We start from the raw sequence: 24,698 nt of genomic DNA on the forward strand, positions 1-24,698 counted from the left end.
TTGAATAGCTATGCTTGGAGCCATCGCTGTTTGCCAGAGCCATGGATGCCGATGTTTTCCGCCATACCAGACCTCAAGTACGTGCTCACGGTGATCCTATCAGCATTTCCCCTAGGTCGGGGCGGCCTCGCCTCGGCTCACACTACTTTATTCAATACTTTAAATTCAAATTTATCCAAATTTAAATGAAAAATTCATTAATCTACTCAGAATGGTTTTCGATATTTATGAAATTTCGGTGCTTTTGAGGGTGAGCGAAAATTTATTGGTTTCAAAAGTCGAAACCTTGGTTTGGCCGCATGCCCATCTCGCCTTGTTCGCTCTCGTCAGCTCCACTATACAGCCGCCATGTTTGCGTACCCGCTGGTGTGCCACCAACTGTTTGCCCGACTGGTTAGGTGATTACCAAATGATGCTAACCAACATTGCCAATAGAGGCGGGCATGTAGGCCCTGCAGCTTAATCCAAATACTAAAGAGTTCCCTAAGTAACTAAAAAGTTGCGATGTGTGGGGCCGCATCCTTTAAATGATATTTAAACTTCCAAGATCATAATAAATTCATATGAACTCGAAAAATTATGATTAATGTATCAAATTGTTCATAAAATAGTATTATTTTTCATGTCACAATAACTTGAATATAATGTTTACTAATAATAATTAATTATTGGAGCCATGAGAGAGGATACAACTGGTGCATTTAACTTCAATTAATGTTATTTTTTGGTTATATAAGGTCAGTTTTGCAAAACCATGTGCCATACCAAATCTTGGTTTGCTCTCTTTTTTGCGAGAGAAATTTTTGATATATTCATAATCAGTCATGATAGTACAAAGAATACTAGAGGTAATAAAAATTACAGCCATGTCCATGGATCACCTAGCGAGAACTACAAGCACTGGAGCGAGCCGAAGGCACGCTACCGTCATGGCCCCTTCCTCACCGGAGCCGAGAAAACCTTATATTATAGTAGACAATTGGGAATTCATCCTGCTAAGGCCCTAAAGGACCAACGCACAAGAGCAGCAACCATCGGCAATGAAGAGAGTCATAGATCGGAAAGATAAAGCATGTAACCACACGAACGAAGACGAAAGAAACTAGATCGAAATAGATCCACTGAAGACCAGCAGCGACCGAATCCTGCGAGATCCGACGGAGACACGCCTCCACACACCCTCCTACGATGGTAGGTGCACAAGCGGGATGGGGATTGCACGTGGGAGACCTTTTCCTACTAAGGACATCACCACCGCCACACAACCCCAACCAGGATGCTGAACCTAACAAAAACGAGATCGGGGTACAACCCCATCGGCGGGAGGCCGAGATCCTCTGTATCTCCACGGCCGAAAGGAAATGGGGGAGGGAGACGACTTTTTCTTGAGGAGGAAAGACAAGCACGTATGGGGAATGACTTGATTTGCTCTGTTTTCCATGTGTTTCTACTTCTGCTTGTGGTAGGATCTGGAGTTAATGTGACCAATGAGCAGAAGCTAAACAACACCGATAAAAAACACTTGATCATGTATTATCACATTGTTTTTGAAGAGTTCCATTGGTTAAGTATCTTTCCTAAATATTGAATATATTGTACATGCATACATGTGTGCTTTCCTTCATTTTTCTTGCATAATCACATGTCTGGTCATATCCACCCCGTCCATTTGCAGGTGTCCCCATGAAGATGACACATGAGAAGTTGTCCACGAATTCGGTGATCCAAGAACATGCAATAATCTTAGAACCGTTTGGTTTAACATGGTTTGACCTTAGAACATGTATGAGAACATGGTGCGATCTTAGAACCATTTGGTTTCGAAGCCTATTTAGCTTGATTGTTAAGTGTTAATGACATGCTAGATGTCACTTTACTACCATGAAACCTTAAATTGTGTTGTGTCTATCCACCCAATCCAGAGCATAACCACATTCCCCTCCCATTGTTCAAAAAGTCAAAGTTTGTTCAACTCCTAGCACAAACCCTTGTAGTTTATCCTTGTAGTGATCTTGACATTTAACCCCTTGTTTGGTGGGCATGATCGAATATTATGGATTTCTCTATGAAGAACCATGCTGACATTTTATTTTACACCGTCTTCCATCTTGGCTTGATCTAAAGGTTTTGCTAATTTCACCGTGCGCCTCGCCCGTTTGTTTTATTCTCTTATAAGAAACTAACCATGACCCATCTTCTATGTTTGACACATGAGTTAGGGTTCTAACTAAAACCATCATCAATATGCGAGGAGCTAGGAATTCAAGATTGAAACCTTTAGGGTATCCCCCGACATGCCTTAGTGCAATCAAACGCCCTGAATTGTGAAAATTCACATCACTTCTCAAAAACTAGCTCGTTTTGTTGAACCAAGGAGCGTAGAGGGTGCCCTTCAGGTTCCAAATTTGTATCCTCACGAGGAGGTGATGAAAAAGCACCGAGTGCAACAGCTGCCACGAGCGACCGTCATGGCACTGCTGTTATGCCATTGTCGCCCATGTATTCTACCGTGAGTGGCGATGGGGTAGTCCCGTATTTTGGCACATACGCGAGTTCGGCCCTCCAAGGCTTGTTAGAGGCGGACGGAGCTGTTGCACGTGTTCTTCATTTTCATAAAAGATTTTAACCAGTTTTCGAAGAACACCTGCAAATCATTTTTGTAAAGATTTTTGCCAAACAACACTTACAAAACCCCCCAAAAAATGATGTCCAAATTGTCGAAACCAGCTGCAAGTGTCCTTCGGCCACACCTAAAAGCTTTCCCGCTCCACGAATTCAGACTGAAAGCCACAAATAGCGCACCATAGGAGGGTATTTTCGTCACCACAGAACACAGCCGCGCGGCCCGCACCGCACCATGCGTGGGTATTTTCGTCAAGTAATAATTTATTCCGCACCATCCTCGAGCGCCGGCCACCGGCGAGGAGGCGCGAGCAGCGGCCGGTCCAGCCGCCGCTCCAGGTACGAGGCCCCGCTCCCGGATCAGCCATTCCCCGCCCCGGCGGCGCTCCCGCTCCAGACTTTGTTTTATCATGCCGTGTGGAGGTTGCAGAGGTGAAAGGGAAGCAGAAGAGGGTGCGCGCGCACGACAAGCTGCTCGCGGAGGTGCCCAAGCACAAGCACAAGAGGGTGCAGATCCGCGATGACAGATATGACAAGGAGCAAGAAAGTCTCAGGTATACAATTTGTTTGCCGAGTGTGCTGTTTAGTTTGCCCATCGACGTGGACTGTGTCGTGTTGCTCAGTTTACCTATTTTGACCAAGTTCATAGCAAAATATATCAACATTACAGTGCTAAATAAACAAAATATAGAAATATATTTCATGACGAATCTAATGATAACGGTTTGGTATTACTAAGTTCGCTCTGCTGCTACTGTCCATATTATCCATAAGTAATCACGCCGATGATTCACAGATGGATTGATTGCTGGTTCGTCAAGCGGTAAAAGAATAAAGGCCTCACCCTGCCAGCAAGATTGTGTTCCGGGTGCATCAACTTATGCAAATGGTCAGGCAAACGCAGAGGCCTCACCCTGCCAACAAGGTGGTACTGCTCAAACAGAGGAGTGTTCAGAGCCAAATCTTCCAGAGGTATCATGTACTCCCTCCGTTCCTAAATAATTGTCTTTCTAGAGATTTCAACAAATGACTACATACGGAGCAAAATGAGTGAATCTACACTCTAAAACATGTCTACATACATCCGTATGTTGTAGTCCATTTGAGATGGCTAGAAAGACAATTATTTAGGAACGGAGGGAGTAGTTGATAAATGCAGCTTCCTTTCGCGAACAACAGTATTACTTACTACTACTTGGTCTGCTTCAATGGCAACCTGTCACAAGTATTTGAATCTCTAGCTTCTTGGAACGCACAATTGTAGTAATAATAACTAGGCTGCTTTCTTTCCTCATGAATAGAACTAGGCAGGCAGGCAGATTCCCATTGGAAGCAATACATTGCAACTTTTGAAGTGCATAGGCATCATTTATCTGGCATTTTCAACCTATCATCTCACCATCTTAGTGACTCAGGTTTGTTTGCTGTATATCGTGACCTAGCTGTTAGCGCTGTCGAGTTGTATCAAATGTGTTCTTTGTGCAGCATGCATACACCTTTACTTCTGACACTCTGTCTTAATTTTTACCATTCAAGTGTATATTCTGCCTGTGCATCTTGGTTAACGAGATGCACAGACGAATATTTGCTCAGTGCTTTGCTCCATGCCTAAATAAAGTAGGATCATACCAGGTAACAGCGGCATCTACCTTTCTTAGCAAAAACCATAACCAACACTTTGGAAAAGATGCTCAATATACCCAACCTTTGTTCCAACGCATGGTGTATCTCTGCAGCATTGGTGCACTTTGTGATATCATGCGCATGTATCTTACATTGCTGATGTTTAACTCCCTCTCATGCTTGCGCTTGCAGGACATCTGGCATCATATACACTCCTTAATGCCATTGAAAGATGCTGCCAGAGCCGCCTGCCTGTCGCGGTCCTTTCTGTCTTCCTGGAGATGCCATTCGATCCTCATTTTGAACTGGGAAGCATTTGGGTTGGACGTATATGCGGATTACAAGGAAACAGCTAGAGCTTTTAGAAACAAAATTGACCACATTCTGGAAAACCACTCGGGCACTGGCGTGAGAATACTGAAACTTCGGTTTGTTCCAAATGACAAAGCGAAGGACCGTGATTATATCGACAAATGGCTTCATAAGGCTGTTAAACCAGGAATTGAAGAACTCACCCTTACTATTATGGCTATGAGCAACAAACGCAAATACGAGTTCCCGTGCACACTTATATCAAATGGGCTGGGAAACTCGCTCCGGTGTCTTTACCTTTCCGATTGTTCCTTTCATCCTATGGCTGGGCACTGTGGCTTGAGTAGCCTGACAAAACTAGAGCTGTTAAGGGTGGGTATTACAGGGGACGAGCTAAGCTGCCTTGTTTCCAGTTCTGCAGCTTTAGAGCAGGTTTTACTCAGGGATTGCAGTAAGGTAGACTGCTTGAGGATACCTTGCCATCTTGAGCGGTTAAGCCACTTGAAGGTGTTACGTTGCAGCGAGCTGCGGTTGATAGAGAGCAGAGCTCCAAATCTCTCCAGTTTTCAGTTTAAGGTAACCTCAAAGTTCGAGTCTCACTCGGAGAAGCATTGCAAGTGAAGAACTTACTAGTGAACAGCACCGAATTGATCTGTTACACTCGAGCAGAGCTGGTGTCCAGCACGCCAAGCAGGGAGGTATGCTCTAAAACTACTGTTTTATTTATGGGATTACATAAGTTAATACTTGTGAAATGCAATTGACCTGACATCATTTTTGCAGATGGTCTCACCAACGTTACCTATTAAACTTGCTGCCCTGAATTCTCTGAGTATCTATCTTGAAGATTTGCTCTTTGGTCGGATCTTTGATTGTTCTTCTCTGGCTTCTATCTTTGGTGCTTCTCTTTCATTGGAGACTTTCATCTCGCATGTAAGTTGCTCAGTGTCCTGCAAATATGTTGGTACTTAGTTATGGTGTGTAATCGTTAACTGAATGAAGGTTGTCTTTTCATCTTTAGGTATCCAATGAACTCATGCAGCATGTGCTAGTTTTCGAGGGCGTTGTGTCCCCAAGGAATAAGAGTCTTGTTGAGCTAGCCTGTCATGTTCTCAGGGCCTGGTTGAGCTAACATGCCCCAGTCTTGGGAGTGCAACGACGTCACAGGGACATATTAATGCCAAATGCTTTAAGTAATGAACTATTCTGGGCACTCTGCAGTTGAAATCAATGGCAAGTCTACTATCCTGAGTTTCTGGAGTCCTGCGCAGTTGATCATGATGTCGAACAATGATGTCAAGTAGGATCTTGTTTCCTTAAATTAATGTTTGCGTGGTTGATCATGCTGTTGAACAATGATGTCAAGTGTAGTTATATTTGGTTATGAAGTTGTAGCTGGATCTTATTTTCTTAAATTAATATTGGAACTAGTGATTGTTTTAGTTGATGTATTTGCTCTAGTAGCGCCTACACTGTAATAAGGGTTAGATAGAGGTGCTCTTTGCTCATTATTCGTTGCTTTCATTTCTATTTATTTTGACGTGCATGAAATTAGGTGATCAACTTTCCCAGAATTGGCAAAAATGAATTGCTATGGGAAAAAGAATCCAATTCTAGAATGGCCTACCTTCATGGTAAATGACATCTTAGGCTCAGATTGGGAGCCATTGTAAACTAATACTACCTATGTTCACATATGTAAGATGTTTTAGACTTCCACATACAAATCTTGTCATGTTATGAAATTTTGTTGGTTTCCAATTTTACCCTCCTACATCTCGCTTGCACTGTCGTCCCCCATCTCATTCCACGTCGTCACATCCTTGGCTCCCAAATCCCTAGCCTTCAACACTTGTGTCGTCGTCTCCCATTCCATTCCCCTCGCTCAAGCCCCAGCAAATTCACCTGAAGATATTCTGTGAGTAGTATTTGTAGTCAATACTCGGTGGTCGACAGCATAGCTAAAGGCTGAATGTCTTCTCCACCACCGGCCATCGCCGTGCCTTGCTGTCGCTGGTAATCTACTAATGTAGAAAATTCAAATAGACAATTCCCACATCAGTAAATCCAGTATCTCATCAATTTCCAAAACCGTACAAATCAACAATTTGCTAGAATGAACCGGCACTGAGACGATTAAAGCTAATTGATAATGTAGTGGTAGCAGAATTAATAGCATTTCCATCTTGTCTTGGTTGCCAAGTTGGTGGGAGTGGCACGTCCTAAGTTCCAACTTAGTAGCATGGCACTGTTCTGAATTTTTGACAAGTGCAGTTGTAGTTGAACGATTTGAAAGTAATTGTGTCCTAAGGGGACTGAATAACCAAAGTGTTGTACTATAATTTAGTTTTAGAGATGAAGGTTGCAGCCAATTGCCAGCTGATTCTGCAGATCTAACCGATGAGGCGTCAAATTCACGCTGCTTGAGCAAGCTGATGATAATTTTAAAATTATTCAGTACATAGATTTTGAGGGAGTTAAAATGACCTTTCGTACTTGGGGGCCCGGGGCGGCCGCCCCTCTCGCCCCCCCCCCCCCCCCCCTCAGGGCCGGCCCTGTCTAGCCGAGGTCGAGGGGACCTACCTGTGGAAGGTGAGGCGGCATCGTCCGGCCGGTGCTAGATGGAGGAGGGGAAGGAAGAGAGAGCTTGAGAGGCCACTGGCATGTGCCGTCATGGAGAGGAAAGGGGATTAGGGGAGAGGCGCGCCCGCAGCCACCCGACACCAATCCCCACATGGTCATGGCGCATCTCCAGCAGCGTTCCCCCGTGGCCTCCATCCCTCGGCAACGACTTTGATTCCGGTCTAGGGTGAGGTGAGGAGTACTAGCAGCGACGACATGGCGTCGTCTTCGTGCATGCGGAGGACAAAGGGATCGTGCGCGTGATGTTTTCATTTGCTCGTATATAATAATTTTTTTAACCTTTTGTTCGTGTAATATTTAATCTTTTTCAAAGAAAGTACTCCTATATAGTAGGCCGTACAGGAGAAGGGAGAAAGGAGACGTGCCCGTGCTCTCCTCGTCTGTTTTTCTTCTATCGGGATAGGAGGATTCCTCAATTAAATCTCAGCGGTCAATCTTTATAATTAACATAAAATCAACGGACATAAAAGAATGACGTATGAAGAACTATGAAATCTTCCTCCCATTAATATTAGGTAAAGATTAGGAATAGGTATTAGGTACTAGCAAAAGGGCCCGTGCGTTGCAACGGGAGAAAAAAATTATAATCTCCAATGGCCTGATCATATATTATTGCATCACCGAGATACACTATCACTTTCAATTTCATGAAATCATTAACATTTTTTTAACTCGCGAATATATCTTAAATTATGAACAATTTTCAAATTCATGAACACTTTTAAAAAAAATCGAACATTTTCTAAAATCAAGAATATTTTTGAATTCATGAACATTTTATACTATTTGCAAACATTTTTTGACAATTTTCTTGAATTGGCGGACATTTCTAGAATGGAAGAACATTGTTTTGGAAATTGGTGCAACATTTTTTGAAATTCACGAACATTTTTCTTTATTTAACAAACATTTTTTGAAATGCAAGATCAGTTATTGAGTCAACAAACCTTTTATAAATGAATAAACTATTTTGTAAGTCACGAACAGTTTTTGAATTTTTAGGATATTTTTCCATTCATGAACACCTTTTGAATGCGTGAAATTTTTGTTCAATTTCATTAACATTTTTAATACATGAATATTTTTTGATTTCCTGAACATTTGTTTTCAAAATTTTGAATATTTTTCAAACATTTTTTAAATAAAATCTTGAATAATTTTTAAATCCACGAAATTTTTATGATTTATTAAATATTTTATTTAAAAATTCTATTTTTAATTTTGGAACTTTTTTGAAGTCCCAAATTATTTAAAGTTGAAAAAACGAAATGGAAAATAAAAAGAAAAAATATACAAAATTTAAAAAACAGGCCGTCCAAAACAGACGCGCTGCGTCTTCTCCCCACTGACAAATTTCTAAGATAAATATATACTCCTCGTCATGAAGAGTCAGAGCATATCCAAACTAAGAAGAGTTAGAACATATTCACACTTCCTAGAGAAACGTATGTATTTCTAGAAAGCTTAGGCCGGGCTACAATTATGTATGTAATGCCTTGGCAAAATCAAATAAAACAACAGCAAGTGCTACCTCACCCTTTGGTGCACCTGATTGCACGGTGTTGATGCCTGGGAGGAACATGCTGACCAGAAACGACAGTTGTGTTTTCATAGGAAAAACTTGTTTGTAAGTGTGACTGAAAATATTACCTTGGGTGTGCTATGGGCTCTCCTCATCTTGGTCTGCCAACTAGTGGTTGGGGTGCCACCCTGTGGCGTCGCTTAAGAAGAAGTTGTGCGCATATTTTCATTTAGAAAAGAACATAGAGTTCTCGCCTCCATCTAAGAAAACATCTTAGAAAAAAAATCCTCACCTTCATCTAAAAGAAGAAGTAAAAAGGAAAATAAATTACCACCGCAACCTATCACCGAGTGCCACTTTTTTTTAAAAAATACCAGAGGTCCTCACCTCCATCTAAAAAGAAAAAAATACATTTAAAAAATAATCCGCACCTTCATCTAAAATAATTCCAAAAAATTTCTCACCGCGGCCAACCAGCTTGCACCATGTGGCATAGCTGGTTGGCCGCCCTTTATGCGTAGCTTAATGGGTTTAATGTGCTCTCCTCTGGCAGCAGCTAACAAGGTGGTTGTGAGGCATGGGGAGATGGCGAGGACGTCGGCCAGGATGGTAGGTGAGCATGTCGAGCTCGAGGATGTGGGGCTTCGGAAGTGGCAAAAGGATGCACGTGTAGATTCTCTATTAGCAGGCGTCGTTGTCAACCTGCTAATCAACTTTCTTCTCTTGCTCTGGTTCTACTATTATGCGGACATGTCGTGCTTAATTTCAATTTCCCCGTCGTTCTTGAACCATGACTGATGAATCACCACCGATCCTTTGTATGATCTACAACTCCGTACTTGTTACTCTTGTTTCTCTGCATTGTTTGCTGCAAAAATTAAAACTTTCAAGTGCAGATTCACAAGAATGTTAGGAAAATATTCAAAATATTTTCTTTTGAGCATTTTTCATGCAAAAAGTGACATTGTAGGTTGGATTACTAGCTCAAGGTGCTTCAGAGATCTAAAAAAGGGAAATGTCCAAGGATCGTTTACACGGGTGCACACACAAATGGCCAGACAACCAAACTTATGACCTTTTATAGTTTGTTGGACAATGAAGATACTAAGATACTGAAATTCTAACCTTTGTTTACAAAATCGAGAACATTTTTTGAATCCACAAACCTTTATTATTTATTACATATTTTACTTCAGAATTCTCATTTTTTTTATTTGGAACTTTTTGAAGTCCCAAATTATTTAATATTGAAAAAACTAAAATGATAAGTAAAAATAAAAGATAAAAAATGAAATTTTAAAAAAGGCCACCCTGAAGTGGGTTCGGCCCAAATGGGCAGCTGTGTATTCTCTCAGTGTAGAGCGCGGTATAGGAGGTCCCTACTGCATGGGCCGGCCCAGGTGGGGGATTTTCCTGTGTAAAACTTTTTTTTATCACTTATAGGTGGCGTTGATGGGTAATATTTTCATGACAAATTACGTTGAAATGAGAGCTGTGCAAAAAAGTCAAATTTGGGACTTTTTAGCACATGATACTATACATCCTGCCAGATCATAAATTTGTCTTTTTTGTACAAGTCGCATTTCAACATACGCCTCACATCATTGTTTACTTGTTAAAAAAATCAGACCATAAATATAGATAGGTTTTTTGACACAAAAATATAGATAGGTAGCAATAGGCTTTTTTTAGTCTAAGGTAGCAGCAATAGGCTGGACGTACCGAGCCAGGCCCGCTAGGAAGAAAGGCCGGTCCGATCTGCCATATTCGGACCGACCAGCCCAGTACACGTCCTCAGCCTCACCCCAGGCTCCCCCCCCCCCCCCCCCCCCCCCGCCCGCCGACGCCACTCATCTCACCAGCCACCAGCCGCCGCCATCGACCACTTTCTCCACTCCTCCTTGGTGTCGACTACCAAGTTGAAGTTGGATGATGCGGGGGACCAGCGCCGGTCCTGGAGTTTCGGAGGCCTCGAGGCGAACTCAAATAAATGGGCCCAGTGACAGCATTGCAGGAAAAAAATTATTCCATACATTGATAAAAAATATTGCAAAGCTATAATAAACAACGGTAATTTTCCTTGGTAAATAACACTCCAAGTCGTAAATAACAATTTCATACTTCAGGTGTAAATCAAACATCATAGAAGTCACATAACATAACAGAAAAGAAATGACATACTAGCGAACCTCCAAGCCTCCAGTAATCATGAGAAACGGCTCTGTGCATTCTTTGATGCAAAATCATTAAATGAAAATGTCAAGATAAATGTAGTATGTTTCAAACACAAGATTTTGTTCCCTTGTAGGCCCTTTTTATAATCAGAATATCTCTTGATTTACTGTTAAGAGTGTCCCAGTTTCTAGGGTCATAGATATCAAAAGGAGAAAATCCTTGTTCATCTACACTTGCAGGATTCTCACGGTCACTCAAATATTTATAGGAGTCTCATATGGGCATTGTTTTCCTCAATTGTGATCTCATTCTAGCGGGTTGTTGTTGGCCTTGTGCCTCCTTTTTTTCTGAGCAACTGGCCTTGTGCGTGCGTGCCTGCCTTCAGGCCTCTTGGCAGTTGGGCTTCTGCTGGACATGGGCCTCCCTGCCTATATAATCTTTCTTTTTTATTTAGCATTTCATCAAGGCCCATATCTATATATACACTACAACACTAGGTTGGGGCCCCTAATTTGGCTGGGCCCCGGGCCGTCGCCCCTGCTGCCCTGGCCCAGGGCCGGCCCTGCAGGGGACGAAGCTTCCGTGCTCGCCGGAGGCAGGGCCGAGGTGTGGAGGACATGAGGAGCACGGCCCCGACATCGGCAATGGCAAGCTCTCCTCTCTCCTTCCTCCCTTCCCTCTCATGCACCAACGCACCTCCACAACACGCAGCGCACCAACGAGGTGCTAGAATTTAGTCTATTTTGGGCAGCCCAATAACTATTTCAGAGATTCCTAATAAATCCTAAAGGCCCACTTAGCCCATTTGTGCAAGGCAAGGGATACTACTAAAGTTTAGTCCCACATTGCTAGTTATTGGGAGTTGGACCTCCTTATAAGGGAGGTTCTTTCTCCACTTGTACGAGCATGAGAACAAGAGGGATATCCACACGCGCTCCTCCTCTGCCGCCCGCCTCGCCACGCCACGCCACGCCTCGCCTCGCCTCGCCTCGTCACGACGCGCCGCCTGTTGCGGGAATGAGCCGATATCTAAATTTTTGCCACGCACTACGGGTATACGAAAGGTCACACGGAAGCTGAAAAGATTTTTGCGAAAGTGGAGTTCGAATGCGAACGGTGCAGCCCTTTGGCTGCTGGCTATTCTCTTCGCCTCCCTCTCTTCGTTTCGCCTTCCGTCGCTGCCCTCTCGCCTCCTTCTCTTGCGCCTATAAAAGGGAGGTCACTCCTCCCAGAGAGACGCACCAGAACTTCTCCTTCCTCTCGCCATCGGTTCCATCTCTGAGCTGCTGCTATCTTCCTCATCCCGGCTTGCGGCGTGCACCGCACGTTGGGACAGTAGGCCTCCGAAACCGCACCTCTTTGAGTCCTATACGGGAGAAGGGTGATAAGATTTTTGGGGAGCGCTCTGCGCGACTACTGACTGACTCCTTCGTCACGGACGCCCCGGACTCCGACGACGACTTCCGCGACGTCGACAACCTCCTCGACGACATGGCTGGCGAGGACACCGACCCCAAGTCCAGTGCTACTGCTGCTGCTGTCCCGTACGTGTTCTTCTTTTTGTTAGATGTCCTGCCACAGTTTCTCGTACTAGTACTTGCTCTAGATATGTTAGGTTCTACTTCATATATGCAACTAGTTCTATTGTCTGCTATAGATATGCTAGACTACGGTTTATATATGCAGAAACTATTTACCTTCTCTCTGTCAGAAAGCATGACTTGTTTTATTTCTATTATATTAGTCATGCTTTATCTAGTATTTCTGTTAATAAAATCATTTGGTAAATTGCTCATATTTCCAACACGAGGCGCTCCCACCTCGCCGCCGGTGGTGGCCCGCTCGGTCCGGCACGGGCTTCGCCGCCGCCGGTCCGGTCCGGTCCCTGAAAACATGGCCGCCGCCGGCCGTGTCCGCCCTAGCTTAGAACCCGGCTTATTACAACGGTCAGGAGCTCAGCGAGATGCTCTGTTGCTCTTCATACGATTAGATTACATGTTTCTGCGTTCAAGCCTACTCTGTGTCCATATTAGCCATAATTAATAACTAACTAAAATCACGCTTGCAGATGGATTGGTTGCTGGTTCTTCAAGGGTTAAGAGAATGAAGGTCTCACACTGCGGGCAAAATTGTGCGTCAACCGACGATGCAAATGGACAAGGCGATACCACTCAGACAGAGCAGTGTTCAGAGCCATATCTTCCCGAGGTACGTCGTAAGATGGAGTTACTAGTTGATAAATGCAGTTTCCTTTTGCAAAGAACAAACACTATCACTTGCCTAAATAAAGTAGCAACATACCAGGCAACAATGGCGTCTTCCTTTCTTAGAAAAAACCATCGCCGGCACTTTGTAAAAGATGCTTGATATACCTAACCTTTGATCCAGCACATGGTGTACATCTCTGCAACATTGGTGCACTTGGTGCAACCATGCGCATGTATCTTACATTGCTCATGTTTAACTTCCCCTCATGCTTGTGCTTGCAGGACATCTGGCATCATATACATTCCTTGATGCCACTGAAAGATGCTGCCAGAGCTGCCTGTGTGTCTCAGTCCTTCCTGTCTTCCTGGAGATGCCGTTCCAACCTCGTTCTTAGTAGGGAATCATTTGGCTTGGGTCAAGGTGAAAAGGAAACAGCTAGAGATTTTAGAAGAAAAATTGACCATATTCTGAGAAACCACTCAGGAACTGGCGTGAGAAAACTCAACCTTTGGTTGGTTCCAAATTACAATGCGAAGAACCGTGGTTACGTTGACAAATGGCTTGAGAAGGCAGTTACACCAGGGATTGAAGAACTCACCCTTAGTATGCCTATAAACAACAAATCCAAATACGATTTTCCATGCACGGTTTTATCAAATGGGAGGGGGGACTCGCTTCGGTGTCTTTGCCTTACCAATTGTTCTTTTCATCCTATAGCCTTGCTTGGTTGTTTGAGAAGCTTGACCAAATTAGAGCTGTTTATGGTGCGTATTCCAGGGGATGAGCTATGCTGCCTTCTTTCTAGTTCTTCAGCTTTAGAGTGGCTTTCACTTAGGTATTGCAGTAAGGTAAACTGCTTGAAGATACCATGTCACCTTCAGCATCTAAGGCACGTGAAGGTGGAAGATTGCAGCATGCGAATGATAGAGAGCAAAGCTCCAAATCTCTCCAGCTTTCAGTTTAAAGCTGACCTCAAGGTACAAGTCTCACTTGGAAAAGCATTGCAAGTGAAGAGCTTATACATGAGGAGCACCATATTTGGTTGTGACACTCGAGCAGAGCTGGCGCCAGCATGCCAAGCAGGGAGGTATGCTCTAAAACTGGTGGTGTGCTTACATAATGGGATTACATGAGTTAATACTTGGAATGTGATTAATCTGGCATCATTGTGCAGGTGGTCAATTCACCAATTGTGTCTAGGAAACTCACCGACCTGAAATCTATGATCATCTGTCTTGGAGAAATGGCCTTTTGCCCGAGCTTTGATTGTCCGTCTATGTTTTCTATCCTTGGTGCTTCTCTTACGTTGGAGACTTTCATCTCACGTGTAAGTTGCTTATTGTTCTGCAAATATGTTACTAGTAGTTAGTTATGGTGGAGTTATTAACTGAATGGTGTCTTTTCATCTCTAGGTATCTGATGAACTCATGCAGCATGCCTTAGTTTTCGGAGATCCCTCAAGATCGTGGATGTTGGACACAAGTGGCGGCGTCGCGTCCCCATTGAATAAGAGTCTGATTAAGCTAGCGTGTCATATCCTCAGGGCCTGGTTGATTTAAACATGTCCCTGTTCTGGGAGTGCAAGGACTGTCACGGGGACATGGTAATGCCAAATGCCATGCATAGAGCACTCTGCAGTTGGAAACTAAACTAAGTGCGAGTCTGTCTCCTGAGTTTCTGAAGCTTTGTGTGGTCGATCATGGTGTTGAACATTAGGTGTTATGCTAATTATATTCGGTTATAGATTTTGTAGCTGGATTATTGTTTCCTTAAATTACTAGAATTTGTCATTGTTAAATTGATGTAGTTCGTCTGTAATATTACCTACAATAGAAGTGTTGTTAAATAAAGTTACTCTGCTTGTTATCTGTTGGTTTTGGTTTTTATTTATTTTGACTGACATGTCTCAACATAGTCCAGCTGTTGCTGATATTGAAATATCAGTTATTACTCATACCCTGCTTGTTGCACATTTTCTTAAAAATAGCAAATCATTGAACGAAGTGGTATGATACCGGATGTTGCTCGAAAACAATTTAGTTAAATTGTAGGCAATTAACCGGAGCCCATGATATTGGTCACATGTGTTCTCTGCAGACATCGTGTGGCAAAACACATTGTTCAGAAGCGTTTCTGGGCAAAAGCCACGACCGCATTGTTCTGTTCATCTACCTGATTTGTTTCTATGCTCCTGGTGCACTAAACTGATCTATCCCAGAACCAATATCAGGAATACTCGTAGCTCATCTTAGTTGACTTAACAGTTGAAACTTCAAGGCATGTAAAGTTCTCCAGATGTAAAGTTGAAACTATTTGAATGTTTTTATCTCTGCAGTTCAAAGGAATTGAGTACCTGCTATTCCTTCTGCTGGATGGCTGTACATAGCCAGAAGTTGAAATGTAATTGTATCTCACCATGTGCTTCTGCCTGGTATTGAAATTTCTCCAAGTACTACCATATCGAAAAGGTTATGGTCAGATTTAATATTGATTGTTCGGGTAATGGTTCATGGTATACGATTTTCCCTAAAAGCAATAGAAACTAATTTAAGGCATCGGCCATACCGAGAAAATTGCATGGAAATATTTTGTCAGCCAATAGAAAACTGAGAACACTCTGAAACTATCATATTTTCATGTGCAAAAAAATATAATTTATTGATTATTATGCTGCCCATACAGCCACACTTGAGGAGCTTTTCCCCAAAAACGATCGAAGTTGTTGACTAGAGGGGAGTGAATAGGAAACTACCAATTTTTAGCTTTTCTTCCAATCTTAGGGGTAGTGCGGATAAAGTAAGTTTTCTAGATAAAGTGAACACAACAAGCTAACTAGCAAGGACAACAAGTAAATGTATAGAAATGGATCAAACACACAAGTTGGACACAAGGATGTATCCCGAAGTTCACACTCTTGGGGAATGCTAATCTTCATTTGAGAGTTGCAAGAGCTAGGTCTTCCCAAACGCCACCAAGTGGTTCACCCCATTTCTACATTTGAATCACCCTGAACGGATGAGCCTCAGATCACTAGTGGTTGGACCTTTACAAACTTCTTGGAGTACACCAAACGCAAGGAAGCTTCCGGGCTTGATTCCTATCACACATGAGTTCCAAATCTCCAAGAGTAACAAGCTTGGTGATGAACAAGTGATGGCATTACGATTTGGTTTAGTTTAAGTGTAGATAGGGTCTTCCTCTTTCAATCCTCAAAATGTGGTGAAGTTTGGTTGGAGGGATAAAAGGGGCTTTAGCTTTTAGGGTTTGGCAGTCTTGGAGAAGCTTGAGTGGAAGATTAGGGTTGGAGGTAGAAAAAGTATGGGTATCTATACCCCTCCCCAAATCCAATATTGCAACCCATGTGGTCCACGAAGGTTCGAGATAAAGGGTCTAGCATTAGTAGAAAAATGACCTTATGTTCACCTCATTAGTCTCGGTTCAATTACGGACCGGCACTAATGTGACCATTAGTGCCGGTTCCAACAGCTAGGGGGCGGCACTCATTAGTCCCGGTTCGTGTTAAACCTCTAGTACCGGTTCGTGCCACGAACCAGGACTAAAGAGGTGGTGGCAGGCTGGGGCCCGAGTCCTCGAAGGTCAGGGTTAGTCCGTCCTGGAGGCTCGACCTCACTAGAGGTGAAACCTTCGCAACCCCAAAGCCTGAGGTGTCCAAAGGTAAAGCCATCGGACCTGGGACTTGGGGGTCTGTGCACCAGAGAGATTTGAGAAGGTTTTAACCCATTTTGTTAGGATAAGTGGGGGCTCCGTGTATTTGAATGTTGGCATGATCCCTACACTGACGCAACCACCTCAACCCCTTTTTATAGTGCGGGTTTCCTAAGACTCAAATAAAACTAAAAATCTTTGAGTCCTTTGATACATCGACATATTTCCCTTTTTACAAAATGAGGGAATCAATCATCTCCTCTACTTTGCTTTTTCATCAATGAACCAATTGATGGTGCAGCGTATGCGTATTAGGGGTGGCGCATGGACCAGAAGCCCGATACTGGGCCGGCCTCAAGGCCCAGGAGGCCTGGCCACTACAAGAAATAAAACTAAAAATCTTTGAGTCCTTTGATACATCGACATATTTCCCTTTTTACAAAATGAGGGAATCAATCATCTCCTCTACTTTGCTTTTTCATCAATGAACCAATTGACGGTGCAGCGTATGCGTATTAGGGGTGGCGCATGGACCAGAAGCCCGATACTGGGCCGGCCTCAAGGCCCAGGAGGCCTGGCCACTACAAGAAATATGTCAACTTGTGACGTTGACTATTGGTCACTGAAAGGTCATTATTTTTCATTTGCGGCCTTTTTGTGACCAAAAACAGAAGGTCAAAAACTGGCGGTCGTAAACTGAAACTAACGACCTTCTCTGTGAGAAGGTCGTAGACGTTTATGACCAAAATATGCCTACTGGTTTGTTTTGGTCACTAGCAACCTCCCCAGGCCACGTAGGCATCCAGCGTGGCAAGCTGATGTGGCACAAGATTCAGCCCGGTCCAATTCGGTTTTCTACATGGGCCTAGCCCATTAATTCAGCCTTTCTATATATTTTTTTCCTGTCAATTTTTGGTCAGACTTCATGGGCCAAGCCCAACAATTCAGTCTTTTATTTATTTCTTGGTCGTGGCCTTTTAACATTTGTTTGGGCCTAGGCCATTATATTTTGTTGCTGGTCCCACCAATCAGATGGATACCACTTGTCACAATCTCACACATTAGACCCACGTGACAGAAAATTCAAAAGTGATTTCATAAGTGGGCTCCATGAGTCAGGTTCCATTTCACACGCTTTGAAACCACATAATAAATATTTCAAACAGAACATAACAAATGTAGTTCGTCAAAGAAGGATAAATAAGTCAACTACAATCTGTACATAGTCTATTACAATATTATTCAAATCTTTCCAGTCTATTACACATAAGACAGAACATATAACTCTTTGCTACACGGCTTAGAACTTCAAATATACTTCCTAGTTCACTTTGCTGGAGCTCTTGTAAATGAGAGGAAACACCATTTTCGGGTATGTTTGTAGAGGCTGAACCAAGGCATCTAACAATAAACCAAAAGAGTTAGAAACAAAATAAAAACAAATATACAAAGCAGATAGGGACTAAATTCTGAAGTATATGTACATGTAACAACCACAACGAATAGCTAGTTAAGAGCAAAATAGAATAATCTTACAACAGAATATAACCACACGTCACCTCTATCTATTCTGTGTGTATAAGTAAAGAAAATTATGTACCAATAATTATATTATGGGACGGAGGGAGTAGTACATATGATTACTTTCAGGTTATAATTTTTCTTCACCTACAGTCTACTCCTATATTCAGGGAACCTTAGTCAGGTATCACTAGTGAGCACAGAACAAAACAAAACAAAGTAAAGGTGTTGGCTATATAAGTGAAGACTATTCATGGCTTTTTAGAACGTACAATAAACCAACAAGGACTTACAAGTTGCAAATAATCAAAACTTAGTAGCCACTGAACCTTGCAAAACACATATTGTGGCATAGTTCATCGGAAAGAAAGATGATCGCAATAACAATTAACAAGATTGTGGTGGCCAGAAGACCACCACCACAGATGCATCTTAACAAATTGTGATCGCAATAACAATAAAAATTAACAAGATTGTGATGTACGCTATCAGGGAAGAGGGGGAGGGAGATGGAGGAGCTACCTGTCGCGGTCGCAATGTAAGCAGAGGAGCAGACCCCTCCTGCCCCTCCCCCACGAGCAGGACATGGCTGCCGGCTGGGCACGCCCCTACTCCTCCGCCTCCTTGATCAGGAGACCCCCTTCCCCTACTGCTGCTTGGCGCGCCACATCACTAGTCACCTCCTCATGCAGGAAGTACACAATAAATAGACAGACGGTCAGTGAGGTACATTTTCACAGCAACAGAAGCTTAAAATTAACAGAAATACACACATCAAATGAAGTCACTAAGATACTTAAGTGCACCACATGGTGTAGAATTATGTGGTATATAATTGCAACACATGAACCAAAAGAGGAATAACATCATCACCAAGAGTTTCTGATGATAAGCATAGCTCCCTACAAAAAAAGAACTAAGGGCACAGTGACTAAAGCATGCAGACCACAATATTCAAAGCAGAAGCAAGCGGGCAGTATGAGCTACCTACTGGCAAAGTATAAAACCTGAATCATATAGTATAAATGAATCAAGAAAACAAGAACTGACAATGAGAACTGCATACTAATGCACCAGATGATCAACATCAAGCGTAGTATATTCACATAAGTTTGCTTATTCGGTAAATTATTGTATACAAATAGCTTCAGTTGAAACTTATAGAAAGATTAAGCACTTTCAACTGCCAGATCTAGACCCATAGTCTGCACGATGCAATGTGACATTCCTAGAAGCATACAGTTACAGAACAGAAGCAATTTTAGTTACCCAGGTACCCACGACACAACCCCACTACATCAAAGAACTGCAATGTGAAATTCAAAGAAGAAAAAGTTAAACAATGTGTATAACTATGACCAGCTGATGTTATGATGGCTTCCACATTTGAAAGACAGATATCCTCATGTTATGGGTAAGAACCCAACATTATACTGTGTTGATCACAATTTCAACAGTTCTAGACAAATCTATCAACAAAAATCATATTAAACTGATGGAAGAATTTATTCCCAAATTACTTTTTGTTAGAAGCTAAACATTTATATCAAGCGCAGTATATGATGAACTAACCTTGTTATGACTAGCTGTGTTGTACTAGTATGCTAACGTAACCCAGTACAGACGGACGTCGCCCAGCCACGGTATTTTGGTTTAGAAACCAAAGCAAGCAGAATACTCCTATATGTATAGGAAGTTGGGAACTAGTACTAGACAGAGCATGGAAAACTGACACAATGTGTTGGTGCATTCATGGTCAGTCTATCTGACAGTAGAAGAGTTTGAAAACAAGATTTTACATGCAATGGATGCACAGGCACGCACATACAAAGAGATGGAGAGAGAGATTGCTGGCTAGAGCCGGTTTGAGTCATCCAAAATTGAACAATTCCAGACATGGCATCCACAATCTATATGCATCCAGAAATCATCAGCCTGTATGCTCTAGTCCGGTACCATATCCCCACAAAAACCATGTGGACCAAAGGTGCAAGCACGAAACCAGGATCTATGTGAAATTTCTATCTATGCACCATATTGCTGGATAATTCATGGAGCAAGAAGAAATACAAAGACAACATCTGATGATGCGCTAACAAATCAGCTGCTTCGTCCATCCAGATCATGGGTGGCGTGATAGAAGAAGAGACTACCTGGACGTCCTCGACGGCGGCGCGGAGGTCGGGCGAGTCCTTGACGGCCTTGATGTGGTCGACCCCGTTCCAGACGATGTCAAGCCTATCGACCATGCCCTCGAGCGGGTGGACCAAGCACTCCCATGCCGGCTCCACGCCCTTCTTGAGCTCCTCCAGCTCGCCCTCCTGTGAGCAACCACAACCACATACGGTCAGATCCGGACGGGCGATGAGCGGGCGAACGAACGGGGGTCAGGGGAAGGTGGATAAGGGCGTACGAGGCGGGCGAGGAGCGCGCAGATCCCGGGACGGACGTGCGCGGGCTCGACGCGGTCGAAGGGCGAGAAGTCGAAGTCGGCGAGCAGCGGGTTGCTGCTGCTGTCGGCGTCCTCCATGGCATCGGAGGCGGCGGTGCAGTAGGCAGAGCAGGCGGGGGTGGCGTAAGGGAGGGTGGCCAGGGCAGGGGGAGGAGGGGGTGGCGACGGTGGAGGGACCTGTCGGCAAGGTGAGAGAGCCGGCGTGTCGATCTGGATCGGGAAGGAGGCGGCGACGCATTGGATCTAGATCGGGGAGGAGACGACGGCGCGTTGGATAGGGGACAAGACGTTCCGCATCCTGTGGGAGGGATGCAGATGGGAGAGGAGAGGCCGGCGGCGGCGAGCTGTGGGAGGGACGAGGCGGTGGGTGGGTGGCGGCGTGCGGAGGCAAGGAGGCACGGGTGGGGCACGAGGGACACTAGGGTTTGGAGTTTGGGCGAGGGGGCTGAGAGGGAAGAGGCCACGAGGGATGAGAGTGTGAGGGGGACGAGGGCTGCCGTCGGATCCGGGAGTATCCAATGGTGTCAGACCCATGATCCGCGTGAGATGCATGTGAACCAATCAGAACGCAGTAAACATTTTGAAGATGTCATGACCATTAAAATTGGTCGTAATTGATTAAAAATAAGTTCTTTTCACAAGAAAAGTATTTTCTATTTTTCGAGTAACAATAATTGTTCTTTTTTGTGAAAAACCTACCAAATATTTGTTGCAAAATGGCACCACATCATTTTTAGAAATCATTATACCACATTTTATGCACAATTGACCAAATGGTGGGGTGTGAAAATTTTTTATCCACCTCTCGTGAAAAAGATAAATTTTTGACAATTCAGTAGGAAACGGTTCAAATTTGAACTGTAGATGCCTCATAGTTTGTTATTTATTTTCTACAAAATTCATTTTTAGGTACAAAAGTATCTATTTGATCAGAGAAACACCAAAAGTTTTCCAAGATTCAACCACTAGCTAGGAACGGTCATGCCCGCCGTTTTGACCGCATTATGAAACAGACATGAAAAATTCAAAAAAATTCAAAAAATTGGAAAACCTTTGCATTGTGTCACTATATGTGGCCAAGTTACCGCTAAAAATAATAAACTTGTAATACGATAACTTCTTTAAAAAAGTGTTCTAAAAAATGAGCTATCATGCGTGACTATTCATGGCTTTCAAGCCAAATGATCAGTCTTATGGCCACATTCATGGCATAGTTTGTTCAAATGATCTCATATTGTGCACAAGGGTGCATATTGGAATTCCAAACAATGTTGCCTAAGAGAGTTTTCATTTTCTTTGAACAGAAAAATTCATTTTCCATTTTCTGAGTGCCTGAAATGAGTTTTTTGTGAAGAACCTACCAAATAATTGTTGCAAAATTGGACCAAATCAATTTTCTAAAATACTAGGACATATTTAATGCACAATTGACAAAATGGTTGGGTGTAAAAAGGTTTGATCCACCTCTCGTGAAAAAGACAAATTCATGCCGATTCAGCTGGAAGCGGGTCAAATTTGAATTGTAGCTGCCTTGTAGTTTGCTCTTTATTTTTTTCCAAAAATCATTTCTAGGTACCTAAGTACCTATTTAATCAGAGAAACACCAAAAAAAATTCAAGATTCAACCACTAGCTAGAACGGTCATGCCCGCCGATTTGACCGCATTTTGAAACAGGCATAAAAAATTCAAAAAAATCAAAAAATTGGGAAACCTTCGCTTTGTGTCATCATTTGTGACCAAGTTTTCAGTAAAAATAACAAACTTGTAATACGGCAATTATTTAAAAAAGTGTTCTCGGAAATGAGCTATCATGGGTGAAGATTCATAGCTTTCAAGCCAAATGATTAATCTTATGGCCACATTCATGGCATAGTTTGTTCAAATGATCGCATATTGTGCACAAGGGTGCATATTGGAATGACAAACAATGTTGCCTAAGGAAGTTTTCATTTTCTTTGGACGAAAAAACCATTTTCCATTTTTCGAGTGCCTGAAAGGAGGTTTTTTTGTGAAGGACCTCCCAAATAATCGTTGCAAAACTGGACCAAATGAATTTTCTAAAATACTAGGACATATTTGATGCACAATTGACAAAATGGTTGGTTGTAAAAAGGTTTGATCCACCTCTCGTGAAAAAGACAAATTCCCGCCGATTCTGTAGGAAGCGGGTCAAATTTGAAGTGCAGCTGCCTCATAGTTTGCTATTTATTTTTTCCAAAAATCATTTCTAGGTACATAAGTACCTATTTAATCAAAGAAACACCAAAAAAATTCCAAGATTCAACCACTAGCTAGGAACGGTCATTCCCGCAATTTTGACCGCATTTTGAAACGGGCATAAAAAATTCAAAAAAATCAAAAAATTGGGAAACCTTCGCATTGTGTCATAATATGTGACCAATTTTTCAGGAAAAATAACAAACTTGTAATACAACAATTATTTAAAAAAAGTGTTCTCAGAAATGAGCTATCATGGGTGAAGATTCATGGCTTTCAAGCCAAATGATCAATCTTATGGCCACATTCATGGCATAGTTTGTTCAAATGATCTCATATTGTGCACAAGGGTGCATATTGGAATGGCAAACAATGTTGCCTAAGGGAGTTTTCATTTTCTTTGGACGAACAAACCATTTTCCATTTTTCGAGTGCCTAAAAGGAGGTTTTTTGTGAAGGACCTCCCAAATAATTGTTGCAAAATTGGACCAAATCAATTTTCTAAAATACTAGGACATATTTAATGCACAATTGACAAAATTGTTGGGTGTAAAAAGGTTTGATCCACCTCTCGTGAAAAAGACAAATTCCTGTCGATTCAGGAGAAAGCAGGTCAAATTTGAACTTCAGCTGCCTCATAGTTTGCTATTTATTTTTTCCAAAAATCATTTCTAGGTACATAAGTACCTATTTAATCAGAGAAACGCCAAAAAAATTCCAAGATTCAACCACTAGCTAGGAACGGTCATTCCCGCCGTTTTGACCGCATTTTGAAACGGGCATAAAAAATTCAAAAAAAAACAAAAAATTGGGAAACCTTCGCATTGTGTCATCATATGTGACCAAGTTTTCAGGAAAAATAACAAACTTGTAATACGGCAATTATTTAAAAAAGTGTTTTCAGAAATGAGCTATCATGGGTGAAGATTCATGGCTTTCAAGCCAAATGATCAATCTTATGGCCACATTCATGGCATAGTTTGTTCAAATGATCTCATATTGTGCACAAGGGTGCATCTTGGAATTCCAAACAATGTTGCCTAAGGGAGTTTTCATTTTCTTTGCACGAAAAATTCATTTTCCATTTTCCGAGTGCCTGAAATGAGTTTTTTTTGTGAGGGACCTACCATATATTTGTTGCAAAATTGGACCAAATAAATTTTATAAAATACTAGGACATATTTAATGCACAATTGACAAAATGGTTGGGTTTCAAAAGTTTTGATCCACCTCTGGTGAAAAAGACAAATTCTCACCGATTCAGTAGGAAGCGGGTCAAATTTGAACTGTAGCTGCCTCATAGTTTGCTATTTATTTTTTCTAAAAATAATTTCTAGTTAAATAAGTACCTATTTAATCATAAATACATGGTTTGGTGGCGATACGTTGAGGTTTCAACGGTGGCCGAGGGCCCCAACTCTAGAGCGCGTAAACTCGCATGCCCGCCGCGAGGTCACCGCGTGGCCGTGGTGTTGCCATGTGTTCTGGACGGCCTAGGCATGTCTAGTGGGTTGGGCACTCCCCAGGTAGGTGCTAGGAAGAAAATTACAACATAAGATTCTCACGAGGAGACCGATCGATGCTCAAACATGAATAAGCAGCCAAGTGTTTGATTAGCGGTACGGGAAATGCACATGGCTAATGGTCGTGAGTTTTGGCTGAGGATGATCAGTTACTAAGAAGACCGTCTTCACAAATTTTTAGCTCAAAAGGAGGAGCCTAGGTGGTACTTGCTT

General features: G+C 42.6%; 2 protein-coding genes and 1 long non-coding RNA gene across 3 annotated transcripts; all 3 read left to right on the forward strand.

Annotated features, from left to right (window-relative positions):
• The first annotated feature begins 3,086 nt into the window (after positions 1-3,086).
• LOC123038280 (putative FBD-associated F-box protein At1g05080) lies at positions 3,087-5,178 on the forward strand. Its single transcript, XM_044462147.1, has 3 exons — positions 3,087-3,176; positions 3,419-3,594; positions 4,438-5,178. The coding sequence occupies exons 1-3, from the start codon at positions 3,143-3,145 to the stop codon at positions 5,176-5,178; spliced, it is 951 nt and encodes a 316-aa protein (XP_044318082.1). The 5' UTR covers positions 3,087-3,142.
• Positions 5,179-5,191: 13 nt separating this feature from the next.
• On the forward strand, positions 5,192-6,068 carry LOC123186660 (uncharacterized). Its single transcript, XR_006493689.1, has 2 exons — positions 5,192-5,490; positions 5,579-6,068. It is a non-coding gene; the product is annotated as an uncharacterized lncRNA (long non-coding RNA).
• A 3,239-nt stretch (positions 6,069-9,307) lies between these two features.
• LOC123038281 (uncharacterized) lies at positions 9,308-15,491 on the forward strand. The gene is made up of 6 exons (XM_044462148.1): positions 9,308-9,335; positions 12,966-13,105; positions 13,387-14,082; positions 14,280-14,432; positions 14,649-14,708; positions 15,441-15,491. Exons 1-6 carry the CDS (start codon positions 9,308-9,310, stop codon positions 15,489-15,491), a joined length of 1,128 nt encoding a protein of 375 aa, XP_044318083.1.
• Positions 15,492-24,698: the final 9,207 nt, after the last annotated feature.

This window comes from Triticum aestivum, chromosome 2A, assembly GCF_018294505.1.
Source record: "Triticum aestivum cultivar Chinese Spring chromosome 2A, IWGSC CS RefSeq v2.1, whole genome shotgun sequence".
In the NCBI taxonomy this organism is placed as follows: domain Eukaryota; kingdom Viridiplantae; phylum Streptophyta; class Magnoliopsida; order Poales; family Poaceae; genus Triticum; species Triticum aestivum.